General features: G+C 44.1%; 1 protein-coding gene across 1 annotated transcript in view; it reads left to right on the top strand.

Annotated features, from left to right (window-relative positions):
• The window catches only part of WWC2 (WW and C2 domain containing 2), a 190,367-nt gene that overhangs the window by 85,327 nt on the left and 85,101 nt on the right, over window positions 1–19,939 (top strand). The window contains exons 3-5 of the mRNA XM_083170703.1: window positions 11,195–11,398; window positions 12,100–12,176; window positions 12,818–12,897. Coding sequence (XP_083026829.1) covers window positions 11,195–11,398; window positions 12,100–12,176; window positions 12,818–12,897 — 361 coding nt within the window. The remainder of the gene's footprint in view (window positions 1–11,194; window positions 11,399–12,099; window positions 12,177–12,817; window positions 12,898–19,939) is intronic.

Raw genomic sequence — 19,939 nt, 5'->3', positions numbered from 1 at the left:
TTCTTCCACCTGCATGCTAGCAACATTCTGCAACGGATACTGGGCCTCATCCCATCCCACCCCACCCCACCCACAGGTTGTATTTTATTTGACTATGGGAAATGGGTGTAATTCTAAAAAATGTCTACTTACAATTAGAGCGTAAGGGAGTGCTTTGATTGAGGTGCACCGTCTGACTGTTTGCTTCCACGACATAATCTATGGCTGTTTGGACGCTGTCAGAATGCATTGAAGAATCCATCATATTCTCTGCTGCACCATCATCACCAAACAGCAGCGGTGAAGCCAGGCTCATGTGTTCTGACATCTGCGTGGCTTCAGAAGCCGGTGAGAATGACGGGGACAGCTGGGAAGCCTGGCTAGTCTGTAAGTCATGGCTGTCCTGGCTATTGTCCATCTGGCTGCAATGCAGTGCTATGGAGGAGGACAGGGCTACTGGGTTGCAGAGTTCTATGTTCCCAAATGCACTGTAGGACAGGTCATAGTGCACCCAATCGGGCCTAGCAGCACCGCTTTTCTTGCGCTTCTGGTCGTTCACTTTGGTGAACTGCTTCTGCAGATATTTAAATTTATTCACAACCTGCTGTTGCGTGTGATGGATACCTCAGGATTCCAGTAACTCCGCAATATTGCGATACATCTCCGCGTCCTGAACGGTGCCTCCTCATCTGCCCTGATTTGCATGAGCTCACGTACCAGACCAGTTGGATATAGTGGACATGATAGTACAGGTCAGGTTTGGGGTCTGCCAAATAGTCAGGCTGAGGGTGATGCTGTGGGACACACTGCGTGACAGTCAACGTGTGTTGCTGCAGATGAGGCTGTAAACAGGGCCGTAACTAGTACTTTGTGGGCCCCGTACAAAATTTTTGAAAGGGGCCCCCCTGATAAACAAAGGGTTTGAGTTAATTCAGCATGCTGTGAATAGGGCCAGGAGGAAGCTCCCAGAGAGAGAATGCTGGAACAAGAGCGAAAGTGTCAGGGAAAGAAAGGGGGAGAGACAGAATGAAAGAGGTCTTCAGGGAGAGAAAAAGCTAGAGACAGGGAGTGAGAGAGGGATATGGTGTCAAAAAGAGAAAGGTGGAGAGGCATAGGGGTCGATCCTATTGGGTGCAGATAATTCGCACTCATAAAACATCACGGCACTGGTCGCACTTTACAGCGGACTGAATTCGTTTAAAAGTGCTCGCACATCCATAGGGGTGTGAGCTATATCAAGCTAATTCAGCCCTGCAAAGGGTGCGAGACAGGCTTCATTTGGGTGCCGTTTTCATCATTTAAATGGCACACGAATGGCAACTCGCACCCTTCTAGTAGGACAAGGATGGGAGAGGCTGAGGGGGGGAGGGAAGAGGCTGAGGGGTGGGTGACGGGCAGTGAGTAGGATGAAGAGGGGGGGGGAAGGTGAAGGGAGAGGACAGGGGGTCGACGATGGGGGGGGACAAGGGGGGAGGTTTACGAGGTGGACGAGCAGGTGGAGGAAGATGAGGAGAACAAATAGGGAGGAGGGCAAAGATGAGAAAGAAGGGGGGGGGGGAGAGGCGAGGGGGGGGGGGGCGGGGAATAGGAGGGAAAACAGGGTTGGGACAGCCATCACTTTGCTCCGCATAACTACAACCCCTCTTTCTGCATAACAGATGGGTCTGTGTACCACTAGAAGTGGTGCATGTACCTCTGACCGTGGATTGCTCCCCACGGTCAGAGGTACATGGCTGGCGGAGGCTGATACCGGATCTCCTGTTCCCCTGTTGATGGTGATGGGCCTTCAGCTCCTCTCTGGCAGCGCTAGGTCTTTGCTCCCCAGTGGCTGCATAGAGTTTCCATTTCTTTTTGCCACCTATGACTTTCATAAGATGTTTGTACAGTAGTGTGATGTTTATAAAATGTCTCCTGCTAGGACACAGGGCCTCATTCCTAGGTGGATGCAGTAGTATATGCAATTGTTAGTATTTACATGCAACGGTACTGTGAAAATATGATGTAACCGCTGTTATGTGTACGGAGACGCCCCACTATTTGCATACAAAGATACACCATCGGTCATACATCATTTGAACCATCAAATCTGTGGACTCTATGGACAAGCTTGGAAAATGGCATAACTTGTAAAAGGAAAGAGATAACTTTTACTATATTTTTACTGCAGTGTGTGTGGACCCCGTTGTACTGTTATTAAGGGTGTATTCAAGAAGCAGTGAAAAGTGGTGAAGTTGCCCATGGCAACCAATCAGCTTTGAAGTAACCTTTATGAGTATTATTTAATAATAATTCTATAGAATTATACACAGCAGCTGATTTTATGCACATTGGATATGGTTGTGGTGGTGCAAATTAGGGATACCTGAATGACTTTCTAAGGTTTCCAGCACCCCCTAAAATGAGCTTTTCAACTCTGCATTCCCCATAGCATACCTTCCAACTGTCCTGATTTTCGCAGGAAAATCGTGATTATTTGTGAGTGTCCCGCTGCCCCAACCACGGGCAGCATTATGCCACGGTGGGGTGGGGCAGTTGTGAGACCCTCTGTCACTCGCTGCTCTACTTAGCCAAGCAGCTAAGAATGCTAAGTGAATAGGCGCAGAGTGGAATACAGAAGGCCTGGGGCATAGCCAGCAACTCCTAGAGCACTGGCCATGCCCCGTAGTCATGAAAGCAGGAGACGTGGCTCGTTAAAGCATCATTCCCACAAAGCCATGCCCCTTTAAGATGAGACAGTGCACCTCCCAATCATCATGGCTACAATGTTGAGCGGTATGCCATAGTACCCATACTTTTTTCCACCTGCAGGAGAGGAAGCACCAGAAACAGAACATTTATGCCATTTTGTAGGCAGAATGGTGACCAGATCCAGTCTGTATTAAATTTCAATGGGCAAGATGCACCAAGTTTAAAAAAGTGATAAAGTGGAGAGTGATAATGTATCAGATCCTAACTGTCCTTTTTCAAACACACCAAAAAGAATGAAGAAAGATTCCCAATTCGGGGCACTCATTCAACTGATTTTTTGTGTATTAGTCCTGTTGAGAGTTTCCACCGACAAATACAATACTAAAATGTAACTTTTATTTCTTATTATCTAAAATTGCTGAAAGACAGCGAAGTATAGACAAACATACATAGGTGAAAATTTCTAAGAATAAAGTGATTAAAAATTATATTGCACTGTGTGTGTTGTGGTATAATCTGTCCACCTCATGTGTCGATTATTTACACCACAAATAGGTTTTTAAGTACACACGTTAGGTGGTGTTCCTTTTAAACACTATTGCTTTATTTTAACTAGCATCAATCCTGTTAATACCGACTGATGTACTGAGTATTCGCAACAGTGTTGCTTAGTACTTTATTGTAGAAGCACTATGATACAATGTAGCCGCAATTGGGTAACTCAGTGTGGTTATCTCCTGGTCCACTACTGAGTGGTATTATATGTGATCACACTGTTTTGTTGTGTACAATTCCAGCTAATATGGTATGGGTATTTATTACTGATTACCAATTTATTTTGTAATAAATATTGTAGCAATAACGCCTTGGTGCGCGCTATATCATGCTACCACATTATAAAGTTAATACCTGTTATTGTATTAAATTGTAGGTGTGTGTTTGTCTTATATTGGATTGCACACGTGTCAAAGATTCTTGACAATGCTAATAACTGAATATGCATGTAGTGTATCACTATATCAATCAGGGCGTCAATGAACATAAAGTCACTGCTCCGGCTTAGTCCTATAATGTATTGCCGAGCTAGGTCCCGATCACATTCTTTCTCACGAAGGGGGAAATTTACTAAAGGAAATTTGAAAAAAAAAAAAAAATAGGTGTATTTTTATCCAGAAGTACACTTATTTTTTACATTTACTATCCCGAAAATACGGCAATTCGTATTGATAGCACATCAATACGAATACGAATTGCCGTATTAACTGGATAGTAAATGTCAAAAATAAGTGTATTTCTGGATACAAATACACCTATTTTTTACAAATTTCCTTTAGTAAATTTCCCCCTAAATGTCAAAGTGCTGTATAATCACCTTTGTTAGTGGTGAGTATTGGGAACCCAGCTTTAATGCTTTAGTATGCGCTATAATGCGCTGCCGGGCTGTGAAGTTAATTTTTATATGTCCTATTGAACAAGGCACCTGGGAGCTAAAGATAGCTTCCACAGCCGGTGAAAAGTATTCTGTCCAGCGCTATGAGACGCACTGCTGCAATACTCCCTCCTTTCACTTTTGGTGCTAAATATTATAAAGGTGTCTCAGTTAAAGGTCCTTGCAATCCCGGATTATATGTTGTGCGGTTGAACAGAGCATGCCGCGCTGTATTCGATTGGTTGGACCCGTGTCACATTTAATACAGTCTGTCTAATACACAGCTGATTGCACCTTAAGATAGAGGTTGTGTACACACCATCCAATTTACGCACTTTGGTTGGACCCGTGTCACATTTAATAAAGGCTGTCAAATACACAGTTGATTGCACCTTAAGAAAGAGGTTGTGTACACACCATCCAATTTACTACTAGTCCCACGTGTAGTGGAACCAAATTGATTGTTTTGCGGTTATTGCCCGCAAAACAAATTGGTATATCAGCCGGTAAATATTCTGTGCTCTATCAGGCGCTCTGTAATGCGCTGCGGTAGCCGTGTCACCTTTTAATTATAGTAATATTTGTGGTTTTAAAGGTGCATCTGTCAAGTGTCCTTGTAATCAAAGGATATATAGGGGTGTATTCAATGCTGTGGGCGAGCGGCGACAGCGAGCAGGGCTTCCTGCTCGCGGTCACCACTCACCCTGTCATTTTTCAACACAGCCCTCACATACGCCAATTTCCCCTCGCTCCGGTTTTTGAGTGAGGGGGAATTGGCGTATGCGGCTCCAGAAGCAGCGAGACTCGCGGCTAAATACAGCGAGTTTTCTGTATTAACCGCAGGCCTCGCTGTTTTGGGGAATTCTCGCCATCCTGTGACTGCGAGGATTCCCCCGGATTGCTGGTGAGGGGGTTAAACAGCAAGGATCGCTGGTTTTCTGCAATCCTCGCTGTTTAACCCCCTCGCCGGCCGCATTGAATACCTGCCATAGTGCGCTATTTAGCAGAGCCTCCCACGCTATGTTCAGTTAGTTAGACACGTGTCAGATTTTTATCCAATCTATCAGACATACAATTAATGACAGCAACAGAGAAGCAGCGCTGAAGTTACAATGAATAAACAAGGGTAGGTTAAGAAAATTTTATGTAAATTCAATAATAAAATATAATCAACATACATACATACAAATAACAATTACATAAAAAGGAATTAAATAATGATGATATGATAGGAATTAAATAATTAGCAAATAATATATTGATCTTTGGATATACTAAACCATTAGAGGAATCCTCACAGTGAGTCACCTAGTACCTATTAGATAGGCAAGTATCTCTCTAGGTATGCTACTGACGTTCAGTGGTGCACCCCTGAGTTTAGCAATAATTAACACACGAGCACAAAGAGAGGAAAGAAACTTGGGTGGGGTGCACTCTTATCCCCAGAGATATGGTTGAGTTCCACAACACCTGGTAAAACAAAATCTTATTTGTATGTTTAAAAATGTGAAGCCTTATTTCAAATATCAGTACTTTGTGTTAATAAATCATGTCGTCGGTACAAATATTGGTGCAATGTACAATCAGCAGCATAAGTTGCTGAATAATGTGTATGGTGCTGTTCTCACAAAGGTCAAACGGCTGAATGGCTAAAAATTACCCTCATATATCCTGTAATACAGATCCCAAACACTGTGGGTCTTTGTATAGGATTTAATCATAGGTCAAATATGCATCGTCTTACAGTAAAGAACCATGTAAGCTTAGTAGTAATTATGTACATACTGTATGTCTCTAAATAACCAAAAGGTATGCCACAGTCCTTAGGCTTATTGGGTCGTCGCTGGCGATCCTCTCAGTTGTGCGCCAGTGATGTCTGGGGTTAAAGTAGGTGATTTTTCTATATGACCCTCATCCCAAAGGGTTACCTGGTATCAATGCAAAAGTGATATAGAGAGTTCAGCTGGATATAGCACTTCTGCTGCTCGCTCATGCCGCGATTGGGTATTGGATGAGGAGTGAGATAGTGGACACTGGTGTAACGCCCATAAATAAAATCAGGGGGTGGTCTCGCGCACAAGGCCCACACTCCATACCCTCTTTTGCAGTGCAGGGTTGGTACTTCAGGAAGGTGTTGCACGATCCTCACCCAGAAATATATTCTGGGTGAGGACAGAACAATGGTCGATGTAAATGCAAATACAACTTGTGATACACAGAGGTTGGGATAATTTGGTCTACAGCATGATGGTCGACCGTCATTAGGTCGGCATGGGAAAGGTCGACATGGTTATAGGTTGAAAGGTCATTAGTTCGACAATGTCTAGGTCGACAGTCAAAAGGTCATAACAGTGAAAAACCCCAAATCGACCTTTTTACTGTCGACACTGTCAAACTAATGACCTTTCTACCTAGAACCATGTCAACCTTTTCCCATGTCGACCTAGACACATGTCAACTTTTTCCCATGTCGACCTAGACACATGTCAACTTTTTCCCATGTTGACCTAGACACATGTCAACCTTTTCCCATGTCGACCTAATGACTGTCGACCATCATGCTGTAGACCAAATGACCGCATCCCATACACAGTATGAGCCTCAAATATGGATATAGGTAATTAGGATAATATTTCCTACTGTTCTTCACATGCGATATACCCTTATACATTCCCATTCCCCTCTGCCCAGAGGCTGACCGAGTCGGAGGTCAGACATGCAGCAGTCTGATCTCTGATCCGATTCGCACAGGAACGCACATCGGATTGGATCGGATGTCAACCACATATAATTTGGGGGGAGATTCTCTAAAGCAGAAATGCAGTAAAAACCCCGTTATCGGGGTTTTTACTGCATTACTGTATGCTCTATGGCCCCTCCGCAGTGGCAGCGCTGCGGAGGGAATCGCCAGCAAAAGAACTACCTGTTGAAGCCTATGGGCTTCTTACCGCAGCGCTACTGTGAGGGATCCATCATGGATCCCTCCCAGCATGCCCCCTGCCGTCGCCGTCACTTTGCGCATGCGCAGATGGACTCCCGGGTCACAGACCGGGTGTCCAGTGCCGGCACCGCATCGCAAGGGACAGCTCTTATCGCAATAGCTGTTCCTTGTGTTAATAACCGCATAGGTTCGAGCATATGCCGTTATTAAGAATGCAAAGGGGGACGATAATGGGCAGCAAATGTTAGAACATCCCACCCTTGGACACTTTTCTCCCCATTTCTCATGCCAATCCTTCGTAATTGGGTGGAAAGTGGCCAAATCACACTAGTGTATGGCCGGCTTTACACTTGATACTGTAGGTGTTCAATAATTGCATACTGTTAATGTATGATGAAAGTTTGCCTACTAATGTTCATGAGAAGACACCATCTAGCTGTTTCATGTAACACAAAAGATCCTGTCACCTGCAATCAGTAACAGGTCACTGTTTATGTAGGTAAATAACGCAGCATATATAAGCTACGAAGCCGTGGAAACTTGAATACCTTGACTCATCTGCTGTAGAAAATGCTTTTTTGACACCGTGCATTCCTAGAAACCTGTAATACAAGTTTGTTGTTTTTTGCCTGTGAAGCTAGCAATTTCTGGTGGCCTGTTTATTTCACATCTATGCTTTCAAAAATCCCACAGCCCACCCCACAGGCTGTTTGTCCCCTTGTGCTCCCCATCTCCAGCAGTGGGCAGCACCAGTGGTCCCAGGCGCTGTTACACTTGAGTGACAGTGCGCTCTGTCTCACACCGGAAGCTTGCGCCTTGAGTGATGGTGACAGTTGTCCCAGAGCCTGTATGCGTGGAGTACATTACTCAGTCCCACAGTGGGCAGCAGCAACCAGGTAACAGCGACCCCTGTGGCTCTCTGTTCTTGTCGACACTTTTGCTACATCAGCTCTGCCCCCCCCCCATCTCCGCTATGGTGCATCTCATCCTCCCCACTGCTGTCGGACTGCTGTGTGTGATCCCCCCGGAGTGTGAGCAGCAGCTCCAAGCTTAGTACGCCACTGCTGGTTACTGGTGGCAAGGGCTGTACATGTACTGTGTGTAATACACGTCTGGCCCTAAGCAGGGTGAGCTGGGTCAGCAGCAGGACAGCTGGAAGGGTAGGGGGGGGGGGGGGGTGATGTAGAGGCCATTGAATTGTTTTGCCCAGGGGCATTCGCGGCTGTTAAAATGGCCCTGGGTATACATTAAAATGGCCCTATGGCCTGTTATCATATACTTAAACGTTTCCCAAACTCCATCAATACAGTCCAGTTTGTAAGGATATCCATGCTTGAACACAGGTGACTCATTAGTACCGCCAGTTTGATGTAACCATCTTGACATAAAACCTGGACTATAATGACAGACTTGATAAGGTATCTCAAGGACATTTGGTTCTGATTCAATGTAAGTTCCAGAGAAAACTTGCATAATGCTTATCAGTTGCAAAATTAGCAATGTTTTCTTTATAATAAGTGTTTTGTTTCCTTGGGTGTAGATAGACTATGGGGGGGTATTCAGACCCAGATTCCGACTGTCAGAACATCCCGACAGTTGGAATCCAGGTCAGTTTTCGTTCCTTCCAACAGGAACTCAACTGTTATTATGTACCGAGTGTCCGCAAAACCGCAAAGATTGGTGAAAAGTGGCCGTGAATTCGCCAATCCACGGCCGTTTCTGAAAAACAGATCCGACTTGTTTTAAAGTCGGATCTGATTTGCCAGAACCTGCCTTCAATACTGTCGATAACGGCAGCATTGAATAGGAGGAAAGCCGGTGGAAATAGCTACCTGGTCTGAATGAACCTAAATTGTGAGATTTAGTTTTAGCAATGTGCTGACACAATGTTAAGATGTTCCCATCACTTTCTCGGTACACATTTACAGTGCTGAAGGGGATGTGGGGACCTTGCAACAGGTATGCAAGTAAAGGCTGATTAAATCTTTTTGGGGCACTCTTTTATTGTCAATTAGTGTATATATCACAATTAAGAATTAACTTTTATTTGGTATGCCTTAAAATACAATGTGCACTATAATGTAAGACAGGTCATAGTCCTAAATGATACAAATAAATACAATATTTACCCAGTTTTTACTGAATCAATGAATCATATCTAGAATAGATTCCTGATCTTCAATGGTTTCCAGTTTCGCAAAAATGTTTTTTTTGTTTTTTAGTTTCAATTAATCAAAATAAATTAAACAGTAACACAAAATTGTGTGATACCCTATACAAATATTCAGGGTCACCACTGCTTTCTCCCAAATAGACACTCCCCTTATCTGACTTGTATAGAAATATATTGTTAATACACAAATTTTGCCTTGGGAGTCTGGGGTTTGTGCCTCAGCACTGTTACTCCTAGAAAAAGTTTTTTTTCAGAATGTTCAAACAATTCAAACAATGTTGCAGAATAAAACCTCTGGTTGAGGTATTATTGACACAATATTACAATCTTGTTGCAAGAGCAGAATAGTGGTGCACTTTCTCTCATGCTGGGTCCATTCTGCTTTCCAGTATCATGTAAAAACATCAGATACTGGGTGAGAGTTGGATCCCTCCGTCCTATGTGCACTAGGTAAAGGTATAAAGTGGTGTTTGCTTCTATATGGTCAAAGTAATTCTGCTCATATTGTCTCTGTTGCAATTATGCAGCGCAGAGAGTCCAACCGGCTGATTTGGCCTAGAAGGGACACACTGAACCTCGGTTTTGCAGAGGAGATCAAAGTTACTGCGCACCTCTTAAAGGAGTAGGGAATCTGGGGTGTTCACACAGACCCTTATTCTGCTGTCTGGCATCTGTCCTTTGGACATAGAATGGCAGATGAGAGATAGTGGTAGGTGTCACCCAGACAGAAAAACATAGGTAACAGTCTTCGGTACTTCTTTACTTTCACGGCGCCAGCATGGCGCCGCGCGTCAGAGTCCCCTTGCGGGGCTCGCTTCGCTCGCCCACGCTGCGGGCTCGGTGGCTCGCAACACTCGCCACGCTATTTAAAATCAACTCCATGCCAACATGGATAGTGGAGGTATGAACTATCCCTGTTGGCATGGCATTAACTTTGTTTATTTTACATAGTTTGTGGCGAGCGTAACCCTGAAGTAGCGCGGCACCATGCTGGTGCCGTGAAAGTACAGAAGTACCCAGTCTTCTGCTGTTCTAAAGGTAGATGCTGGCACTAGTCCTCATGCTTCAGCATTTGCAGGGCATGTACATGCATTTGTCAGAATGAGAGAGACCGTTGATTAGACAGGAATTGTTTATAGATTTCAACATCCGTGACTTTTTCTATTTCCCTAACCGCCTGAGTGATTTGTATGTCTACAATAAAATTACAATCATTCAGACACAGTGGAAAGTTGAAAAGTGGGAAAGTGTTGACTTAATGGCAGCAAAAACGGGATCTCAGATCTATACAGTTTTTATCTTCAAAACGTTATGGTAGTATTTCATATTGTTAAGCCTTTGATAACCAGCAATGAAGAGGTAGAGTATCTAGTCGACATAAGGTTTTGGTATACTTGACAAATGACTAAAGAGCGGAGTTTGTAGTACATACAATTACTATTCAATTTTTACAGAAAAGCCCCCCCGTTACCCATAATATTTGTATCCAGACCTTATAGCATGTTGGTGATAGCTTCTTCTGTCTCTAGATACCACTAAATAGTCAGAGTTGATTTCGTTCTATGCACAAAACACTTTGCTCTATGAGCAGAACCCTAAAGCCGGCTGACAGGTACCGTGTTATGCTGAATCACATTTACGGTGCGCAAGGTATGATTAGCATTAGTCTTACAGTGTCTTCCCCTGCTGGAAAGAGCTTTGTGGCTCTAGCAGAGTATTGTTCCTTGCCATTTGGCATCTATTACCTAGTGGATTGCCACAATAGTCACTATTGATCTTTGCCAATTTTTCTCTGCTTCCTGTAGAGATGTGAAGTTTGTTTCCATATTAACTGTGATGTCAGACAGAACATATTCTAGTAAACCAATAATGTATGGGCACCTTTAGGTGTTTAATATTTACTGTTTTCTGCAATGGAAGTAGGTTTCTGCATCTTTGTTCTAGTTTCTGCGATCTGTTTACAGTTGTAAATGTTTCTCTCTAGAAACCACACAGATAGAAGATCCACGTAAGTTATGGAGGAAAGAACAGGAGTCTATGCTGAAAGACTATCTTATGGTGGCACAGGATGCCCTAAGCACTCAGAAAGAGCTTTACCACGTGAAGGAACAGAGGTTGGCGCTTGCCCTGGATGAATATGTGAGACTCAATGATGCCTATAAAGAAAAGTCTAGTTCACGTACTAGCCGTAAGTATATAAGGGGTTGGCTATACCGTTTATTTATGTTTTACCTGGATCAGGAATCCTGTACTCTCCCAGTCTGTTAAAGCAAATTCACCTGGCGTCATGCTAAAACCAGTAAAATATTCAAATAAGTGTCTAGTAATGTGAACTGCCTACACCTAGGCGAGATTGGCATCTTATGCTCCGCAATGCCTTGGTTTATCTATAATGGAGGCCATTATCTATAATGGCTTCCTGAGTTCACCCGTCCAGAACCAACAACTATATTTCCAGGGCTTTCTCAGCAAATATATTAGAATAGTGACCATGTTTTGCATCTCTTATGATACATTAGGCCAGGCATGTCCAACGTTGGCCCTCCAGATGTTTTGAAACTACACATCCCAGCATGCTTTGAAATAGTTTTAGCATTCTCTAATAGCAAAACTGTGGCAAAGCATGCTGGGATGTGTAGTTTCAAAACATCTGGAGGGCCAACGTTGGACATGCCTGCATTAGGCCTTCAGAGTCTGCTACATGCTGGATATATTTGTCCCTCTTCTGGGATAATTAACCCATTGAATGTGTAAGGGTTCTCCACTATGCTGTGCTTAACACGTTCCGTGCATGAGTGCAATACAGAGTCACCAATATTGTGTTTTGCATTGGATACCAGCAAAAGGTGTGTGGATTATTTTCTTCAGTTTCTTTTTTTTTTTTTTCAGTATTTTCAGGCTCATCGTCCAGTACAAAGTATGATCCTGATATCCTTAAGGCTGAAATCTCCACCACAAAAGTCAGGGTAAGCTTTCTGTTTGTTCCTTCAGTCATAAAATTTATAATTATTATTATTGTTATCCTTTGTTTATATGGCGCCTCAAGGGATCCACAGTGCCCAATTACAGAGTACATAAACAAATAAGCAAAATCGTAAACCGTAACTTACAGTTAAAGACAATAAAGGACAAGTACTGGGTACAAAAACAGCTCTATCAGCAGACTACACTGAAATAAGTATCGGAGTATCAGAAAAGGAAAGGATTTGGCGCCATCAAAGTTGTTTTAAGTAATAGAAGGAAAAGTATAAGGCGCTATTTAAGTTAAAATGATGGTTCCCTGAACATGAATTAAGATGAGCTGGAGATGACATATGACAATCTGGGTATGACGTATGATGAGCTAGATATGACGTATGCTATTCTGCATGTAATATTCCCTTGCAATCAAACTTAACAACAGCTGACAATGATAGCAGAAGCTATGAAGGTGGGCTGGGAAGTCTATAACAGAACTAGTCCCTGCTTCCCCTACCATTGCGAGAATAAAGTTCTCATGTCACCTAACCGTAGGATTAACTTAGGCTGTAGTAGACAAACTGTACTAGACAAACTTGCAAACTGACCAGCGCTCAGGCTTATTCAATTTTTTTTTTAAATTCACCAGGTTAAGAAACTAAAGAGGGAACTGTCACATATGAAGCAGGAACTACTGTACAAGGAGCAAGGGTTCCAGACACTGCAGCGGTGAGTTTAAGCAAGTCTTTGTTCTGTCAACACCTCGGTCTGCATCTTGGCATAACATTCCCCATCCCTCCTTCTCATTCAGCGTAACCTTTATATTTAGGACACGTGTAAAAAAAAAAAAAAAACAGTCTCTTCCATCGGAGTCCATGAGATTTTAACATGGTCTTCCTTGTTGTGCTACACACTGTCTGATACTTCACACTTTTGATGCAGTAACAAACATTGGCATTATGGACTGTGTAAAGGCTAGGAAGCGATATGAGCAGATATTAAAACAGAAATTAGTTCTACTGCTATTAAAGTCTGACACTCCACATATCTCCTGACATTGTGACATTGACAGTCCTTTGTGCAAACGGAGAAGAACATTATGGTTATTTATTTTAGGAGTTTTTTTGCTTGTAATGGTTTGCCTCTTTCATTTAGTTTGAATTGTAGATGTCACGGGGATTCATCTTTTTGTTCGGTATTTAGAAAGACACGGACAAACATTTTGTAATGCGAGCTAACCGCGCTGTAACTTTGAATAAAACTAACCCTTTGACAGTATAGAACATTCCACAGTCAGTTTAATAAATGGTATTTATAAAAAGAGATGGGAATAAAACAAATTGATATCATCTGTGTGCATAGATCGTTCCACTTTTAACTGTTTCAATTGAGATTTGTCTCGCCCAGAGTCGCCTTTTGAACTTCAAGAGAACCAACTTAAATAGCTTGAAATTGATAGCGACAGGGCCACCAACCAATAGAAATGTTCATGTGACAGTAAAAAATACATCTACACGCTGACCTTAAATTACTTGGGCCAATGCATCAAGCACGAGTATATTGTATTTTGTCCTGCAAGAGCAACTCTTTAAAGATTAATATCTCCTATGGGGGGTTATCCTTTTTGCTTTTGAAAAATAGAACCTTAAGATCTAAAACACTGCTTCCAAAATCGATTTTATTCTTGAGGAAATTTGTAATCAAAGGGGCAGCTCCCTTAAAGCCTTGTGCTTTTTGCTATATGGAAATGGCCATTATTTAGATTACACGTGGTGTGGGTTCAAGATCCTAATATTTTGTGCTACACACAATGCCACACTCACAGAGTAGATTATACCGCTCCTATCCCCTACTGGCAGAGGTTCAGTATGGCAGTTATGGGGCCCCATATGCCAGAGGAAGGGATCCACAATTTTAGAGTCCATCATGGCTGTCTGATCTGGGCGAACCATTTTCATGTTTCCTATTAACCTTCTCGCAGAACACTAAGGGGGGGATTTCGACTGTCAGAGCGTCCCGACAAAAGTAACAAAACAGATCCGAATCTGCCTTCATTGAATAGGCAACAGGATTGAATACCGCCCTAAAACTCCTCACTGATCGGTCTCCTGAACTCCCTCCACTGAGTTCCAGATGGGTATAGATAAGTTATAGGAGACCTGCCCTTTTCTGTGTGTAAAAGTTTGTGCCACATTTTTGTTCTCTTGTTTATTTTAAATCTTACCAAAAGTTAATTTCCTCGGTGATGCTTTAGTTTCAGTGAGAAATCATTTTTACTCTGTCACATTAGGACAGTGATAGCTTACATTGACACTCGAGCTGTTGTTGAACTGCACATCCCAGCATGCCCTTATACGGTTTTACTATTTGGCCATGCTAAAACAGTAGCAGGGCATGCTGGGATGTGTAGTTCAACAACAGCTGGAGTGTCAAGGTTAGCCATCACTGCATTAGGGCTTCAGAGCTTTCGCGGTATAGAAATGCTTGCTGAAAAAATGTGTCGCCTTCAGTAATTAATGCCTGCCTGATTCCTGTCTAGTGGTCTTTGGACCCTTTTGGCAGTTTTTACTAGTCATCTTTTTTTTTCATGATGGACAGGCTGAAATTTAATAGGATGAGAGATTCAGAAAGTGAGAGATTTGGTAAGAATTCTCCATTTTTTTTTTTTAGAGCAGCAATCATTTACACTGAAAAAGCAGTTTGATTTTGCAGTGTAAATGATTGCCGCTTTAATAAAATTTTCTTACCAAATCTCTCACTTTCTGAATCTCTCATCCTATAAAATTTCACCCTCAGTGTCTATTATGGTTTCTTTTTGGTGATCAAGCTCAGTGGCTGGATTGTCCTATATGATCACCTAAAGTAAGACATTTTGACAGAACCTGCCAATGGGATCCCATCAGGGTTACCAACCCTCCTGGAATGGCCGGGAGGCTCCCGAAAATCGGCTCCCCCTTCCGGCCCCCCTGAAAGGTGGGCAACCCTCCCGGATTCCGGCGGTCCCCCTAACCCCCCCCCCCCCCCTCCTCATTTCCCCAGTGACAGAAGCTTTAAAATGCCGCGATTCACGGCTTTTCGGCAGAAGGGGTGGGGCTAAATATGCAAACCACTCATATTTAGCCCCACCCCCTCAACAGAGACTCACATATTGCAGGATTTGCATTACTGGGGGCAGGGACTGATAATGTCTCCATCAGACCCCGCTCCCAGAAGTGATGCTGACAGTCTCCTCTCCGGGTTTCTCCCAGAGAGGGACTGTAAAAGTTGGCTACCCTGGATCCTGCACACACACCAAATCAATCACACCCAGGAAATGCCACTGTACAATGTGTAACACCATTGCTATAGGAAACATCATGATTCTTAACCTTGTCCTAGGGAGTGAGTTTTGTTCTCAACATCAGAATTTAGCAAAGTACCCTCTTTGCCACAATATAAACGATAAAATTCTACTATCAATCCTATACTGGACAACACTGTTTTTCCTCTGAAAATATCAACCTTTCTTCTACTAGTTGACATTAATGAAAAATCTGCTACTTGGATTTTATAACGCTTTTTAATATTTTAACGTTTCCCTGGCGGAATGGATTAGAGAAGCTGTCAGTCTGTGAGTCAGCGTAGCCATCTATTTTAATAAATCACATTTGAAAGTTGTTGTTTTTTTGTTGTTGTAATTGTGTAATAGTTGAGGTGTTATAAAGAAACATCTGTAGGATCCGTGTCTGCTATTGCTTAGGAAGGAGAGTATTTTGTGTGGCAATCGTAGATCAGTGAACCAGGTGAGAAAATACATGTTGGTTTCTACAAAATCCAAGCTAGAAATAAAAACCTTTTTTTCCTTTTTCATTCATCTCATTTTGTACTTAAAGTAATCACACCTCATGCCACTGTGCCAGATTAAAGGGTAGCCAATTGCTCTGTTATTTTATTAATACAACAACGCAGTATTGTTTTAAATCAGCTTGCTAGCAAGCAATTTTGATAGGAATCCAAAGCATGTGTGAGAAACCGTCAACAACATACCACAGGGGAACAATGGACAGTTGTTGCAGAAACTCGGGCACACACACTCAAACATTCCTCATGCAGGCATAGAAGAACATGTAAGCTTGAGGAAAATGACATCCCTGAACATGTTAGGTGGTTTTACCTTTTCGTAATACTGTATACCAGGGGTGTCAAACTCAAATTCATCGGGGGCCCCATCAGCAGTTTGGTCACCCTCAAAGGGCCGGTTCCAGCTTTTCTTCACTGCTTGCTGCGGCCACACTGTCCCCGACTCCCGGTCCAGCTTCCCTGCCTGCTCCTACTTCTCTACAGACGCATGGGCGGGCGGCGTCATCGTCATGACGTCCCCACCCAGTGTCTGTCACTGCCGGGCATCAGAGGGAACAGGCGGCCGGGCCCTCCTCCACATAGCCGTGGAGGCTGGCGGCCATGTTTCTGTAGCCGCATACATATGTGCCTACAGGAACATGGCCGCCGACAGTGGAGGAACAGGTAAGGCGGCCGCGGTGGGGTGGGTGAGAGGAGGTGGCCTAGGCAGGAGCTGGGACACACTGCCCTGCGTGCTATCTCCTCGCGCGGGCCACATGACGAGGTCTGGCGGGCCGGATTTGGCCCGCGGGCCTTGTGTTTGACACCCGTGCTGTATACAATATTTACATAATATCCAAAATGGATTTTTCCCAAAGCTTAGAGAACCTGTTGTCAATGCTGCACAGGTATGGGTAAAATATGAACCATGTGGTATATTCTTCAGTGAGATGCAGACAAGTCCAGTGTGTGTTTGTAGATGGGCATTGTCTATACCTGTTTAATAATTTGACGGTAATATTGAAAACTAGAGTTGGTTTGTTTTTGTTTGTTTGTTGGATGGCTTTGTCTCATACTGCACTTGTATATTGTTAAAGTTTCTTACGGATATGTTTTTTTTATTTTCTGGGGTGGGTACAGATTGTGGGGCAAACTAGGCAGCAGTTGTATCTTTATGCTGATGTGGCCACAAGGTCCTTACCTGGTGTAGATCCGCGTGCCTGAATGTACAAGGAGTAAGATGCCCATTATTCACATGTGTAGACACTAAAGCAGGGGCGTAACTAGAAATTTGCGGGCCCCATAGCAGAATTTTGAAAGGCCCCCCCCCCCCCCAGCATTGTTACAATAGAGAGAGAGAGGGTGTGAGGGATAGATGGGCAGAGAAAGGGACTCAGAGATGATGTCAGGGAGAAATGGGGAGAGAAAGGGAGTGAGAGTGGGTGTTAGGGAGTGAAAGGGAGAGAGACAGGGGACCGGATGTAATGCAGCCCGTGTTTGGTGGCTGTGCAGATGCTGGCCGAACGCTGACATTATTTTTAAAGGGGAAATCACTCACAATGCATGATTTTGACTTGTGAGTTATTGCCCCTTTAAATAAATGTCAAAATTTGTCCGGCATCCCACATGACCATGGAACTAGGACTTTATTACATTCCAGCCAGAGAGTGAGAGAAGGTTTCAGGGAGAGAAGGGGGAGAGATAGGGAGTCAGAGAAAGAAGGTGTCAGGTAGAGAGAGGGGAGAGAAAGAGATATACTGTTAAAGGGAGAGGGAGGAAAGAGGGAGGGGAAGTGTAGAGAAACAGAGAGATAGTGGAGAAAGAGAGTGACTAGGGGCAACGAGAGATAGTGAGGTGAGACAAAGGGGAAGGCAGAATGTGTTGAGAGAAAGAGAAGAGTCCAGGGGATAGCTGGTAGGAGGAGAGAAAGAGTGGACATATGGCAGGAGAGAGGTAGGGTGACCAACTCATCCCTTTAAACCGGGACACATATTAATTACACAGGTTCTGTGGCAGTTTAAAACCAGGTGAAATGGAGTCTTGAGGTGTGGCAGTTTAAAACCAGGTGAAAGCCAGCCACAGAACCTGTGTAATTAATATGTGTCCCGGATTAAAGGGATGAGTTGGTCACCCTAGAGAGAGGGGACACAGGAAAGAGAGGAGGTGTAGGAGAGGGGACATGGAAGAGAGAGTGGGTGTGGGAGAGGGGACAGGGGCGAGAAAAAGAGGAAAGACAAAATGGTATGGGGAGAGAGAGTGAAAAATCCGGAAAGACTGGTGGTGCCGGTGGTGGTGGTGGTTGGGGGGGGGGGGGTTGAAAGAAAGGAGGAAGAGAGGTGAGACAAAGAGGGTTATTGAGAAAGCCAGGGGGAGAGAAGGGAAGCAATGGGGTTTGAGGGGATTGGTAGAGGGTAAAGAGCAAGGCATCAGTTTGTCGTCGTCCCCCAGCACAAACTGTGCTGTACACATCTGGTAGTGGCAGGTCTTTCACTCACCAGCAGCCATTGCCGTGTCTCAAATCCTGTGTAGCTCTGGGCCTCCTGAGGCAATGTCAGGTCTCCTGATGTGGTGCCGTGTCTCACAAGAACGTGCCGTGTCTGCTGATATGGTGCCGGATCTACTGGTGCACTTTCTGATGCGGCACTGGATGAATATACTGGGACTGATCTACTGTGTGGGCAGCACGATTCATGTGTGCGCCTGGATCTCCTGGGGGGTTGGCAGGCTCTGATGTTGCGCTGGTTAGCATGTGTGGGCAGCGCTTCGTCTCTCGTCTCCTGTGCGCGGCGCAGGCAGTGGCGTGTCACTTGTTTGGTTGCGGCACCGCCACTGACTGAAGGAGGACTACAGGAAACGGCACAGCCACTGCCTACGCAGCATAGTAGGAGCCGAAGCGCTGCCCACACATGCTAATCAGTGCAACATCAGAGCCTGTTAACCCCCCCAGGAGATCCAGGCGCACACGAGACGTGCTGCCCAGCTCCACACAGTATATCAGTCCGTCCATCTATTGGAAAAAAAATGAATAGGGTGCAGGGGACTGCTGGTTCTTGGGGCCCCCCAAGCCTCCGGGCCCCATAGCAATTGCACCCCCTGCACTCTCCCTAGTTATGCCACCTCACTAAAGTACTACTTATTGCACCTTCAGACGTATTCCGCCAGTCATGCCAGATTATGTTTCCCCGCCAGAATATGGCCTCTAGCCTTAAAGCCAGAATATGGCCTTAAGGCTTCATGCATAGCCACTTTCCTTGTTATACAGTAGGAGCAAGTTTCATCTTTGCTCCTTTGGTCATGGCTAGCCATGGCTAGCCATGGCTATTCTATTGTTATCAGCTGCAATACAATACGTATTGCAGCTGAGAACAATAGAATAGCCATGGATAGCCATGGATAGCCATGGCCAAAGGAGCAAAGATGAAACTTGCTCCTACTGTAACTCCAAAACTCAATGTGCAATATCTAATCTTTTTGGCCACTCCCCTGTGTTTCCTTCAATCGCCATTCAGGAACAGCGCTTACATTTCTGCAACCATTTGTAGAAATTTGTATGTACAGAATCACGATAAAAACACACAGACAAAAACCATTGAGTCCAGTATCTGACTCCCGCTGCACATTTATAAGAGGATCATTTATCTACATATTAAGGGTGATACACTTGGTCCATTGAGTTTCCAATTTTTTGAATACTGTTGGAAAACGGTGTCCAAAAGCGTGCGTAATACCTGTACAAATTGATAGTGGGAATAGCTTCCTCACTCTGAGAATTTCTTTCTACCAAGCCAGATTTTTGCATCTGGAAACCGGGAGAAGTGGAACAGGGCCATATCTGGAGAATTGGGTGCATGGGGAATCCGTTTGAATCCCAGTTCGTGTAGTTCTGCACAGAATTAGTTTTTGTTAATTTTTGAGGCAACTTGGCACGCTTCAAAGAGAACTACTGCAATTG

The sequence above is a fragment of the Crinia signifera genome, chromosome 1 (assembly GCF_055691185.1).
Source record: "Crinia signifera chromosome 1, ASM5569118v1, whole genome shotgun sequence".
Taxonomy (NCBI): domain Eukaryota; kingdom Metazoa; phylum Chordata; class Amphibia; order Anura; family Myobatrachidae; genus Crinia; species Crinia signifera.
The sequence above is the reverse complement of the archived record's forward strand: the minus strand, read 5'-3'. Positions and strand labels throughout refer to the sequence as shown.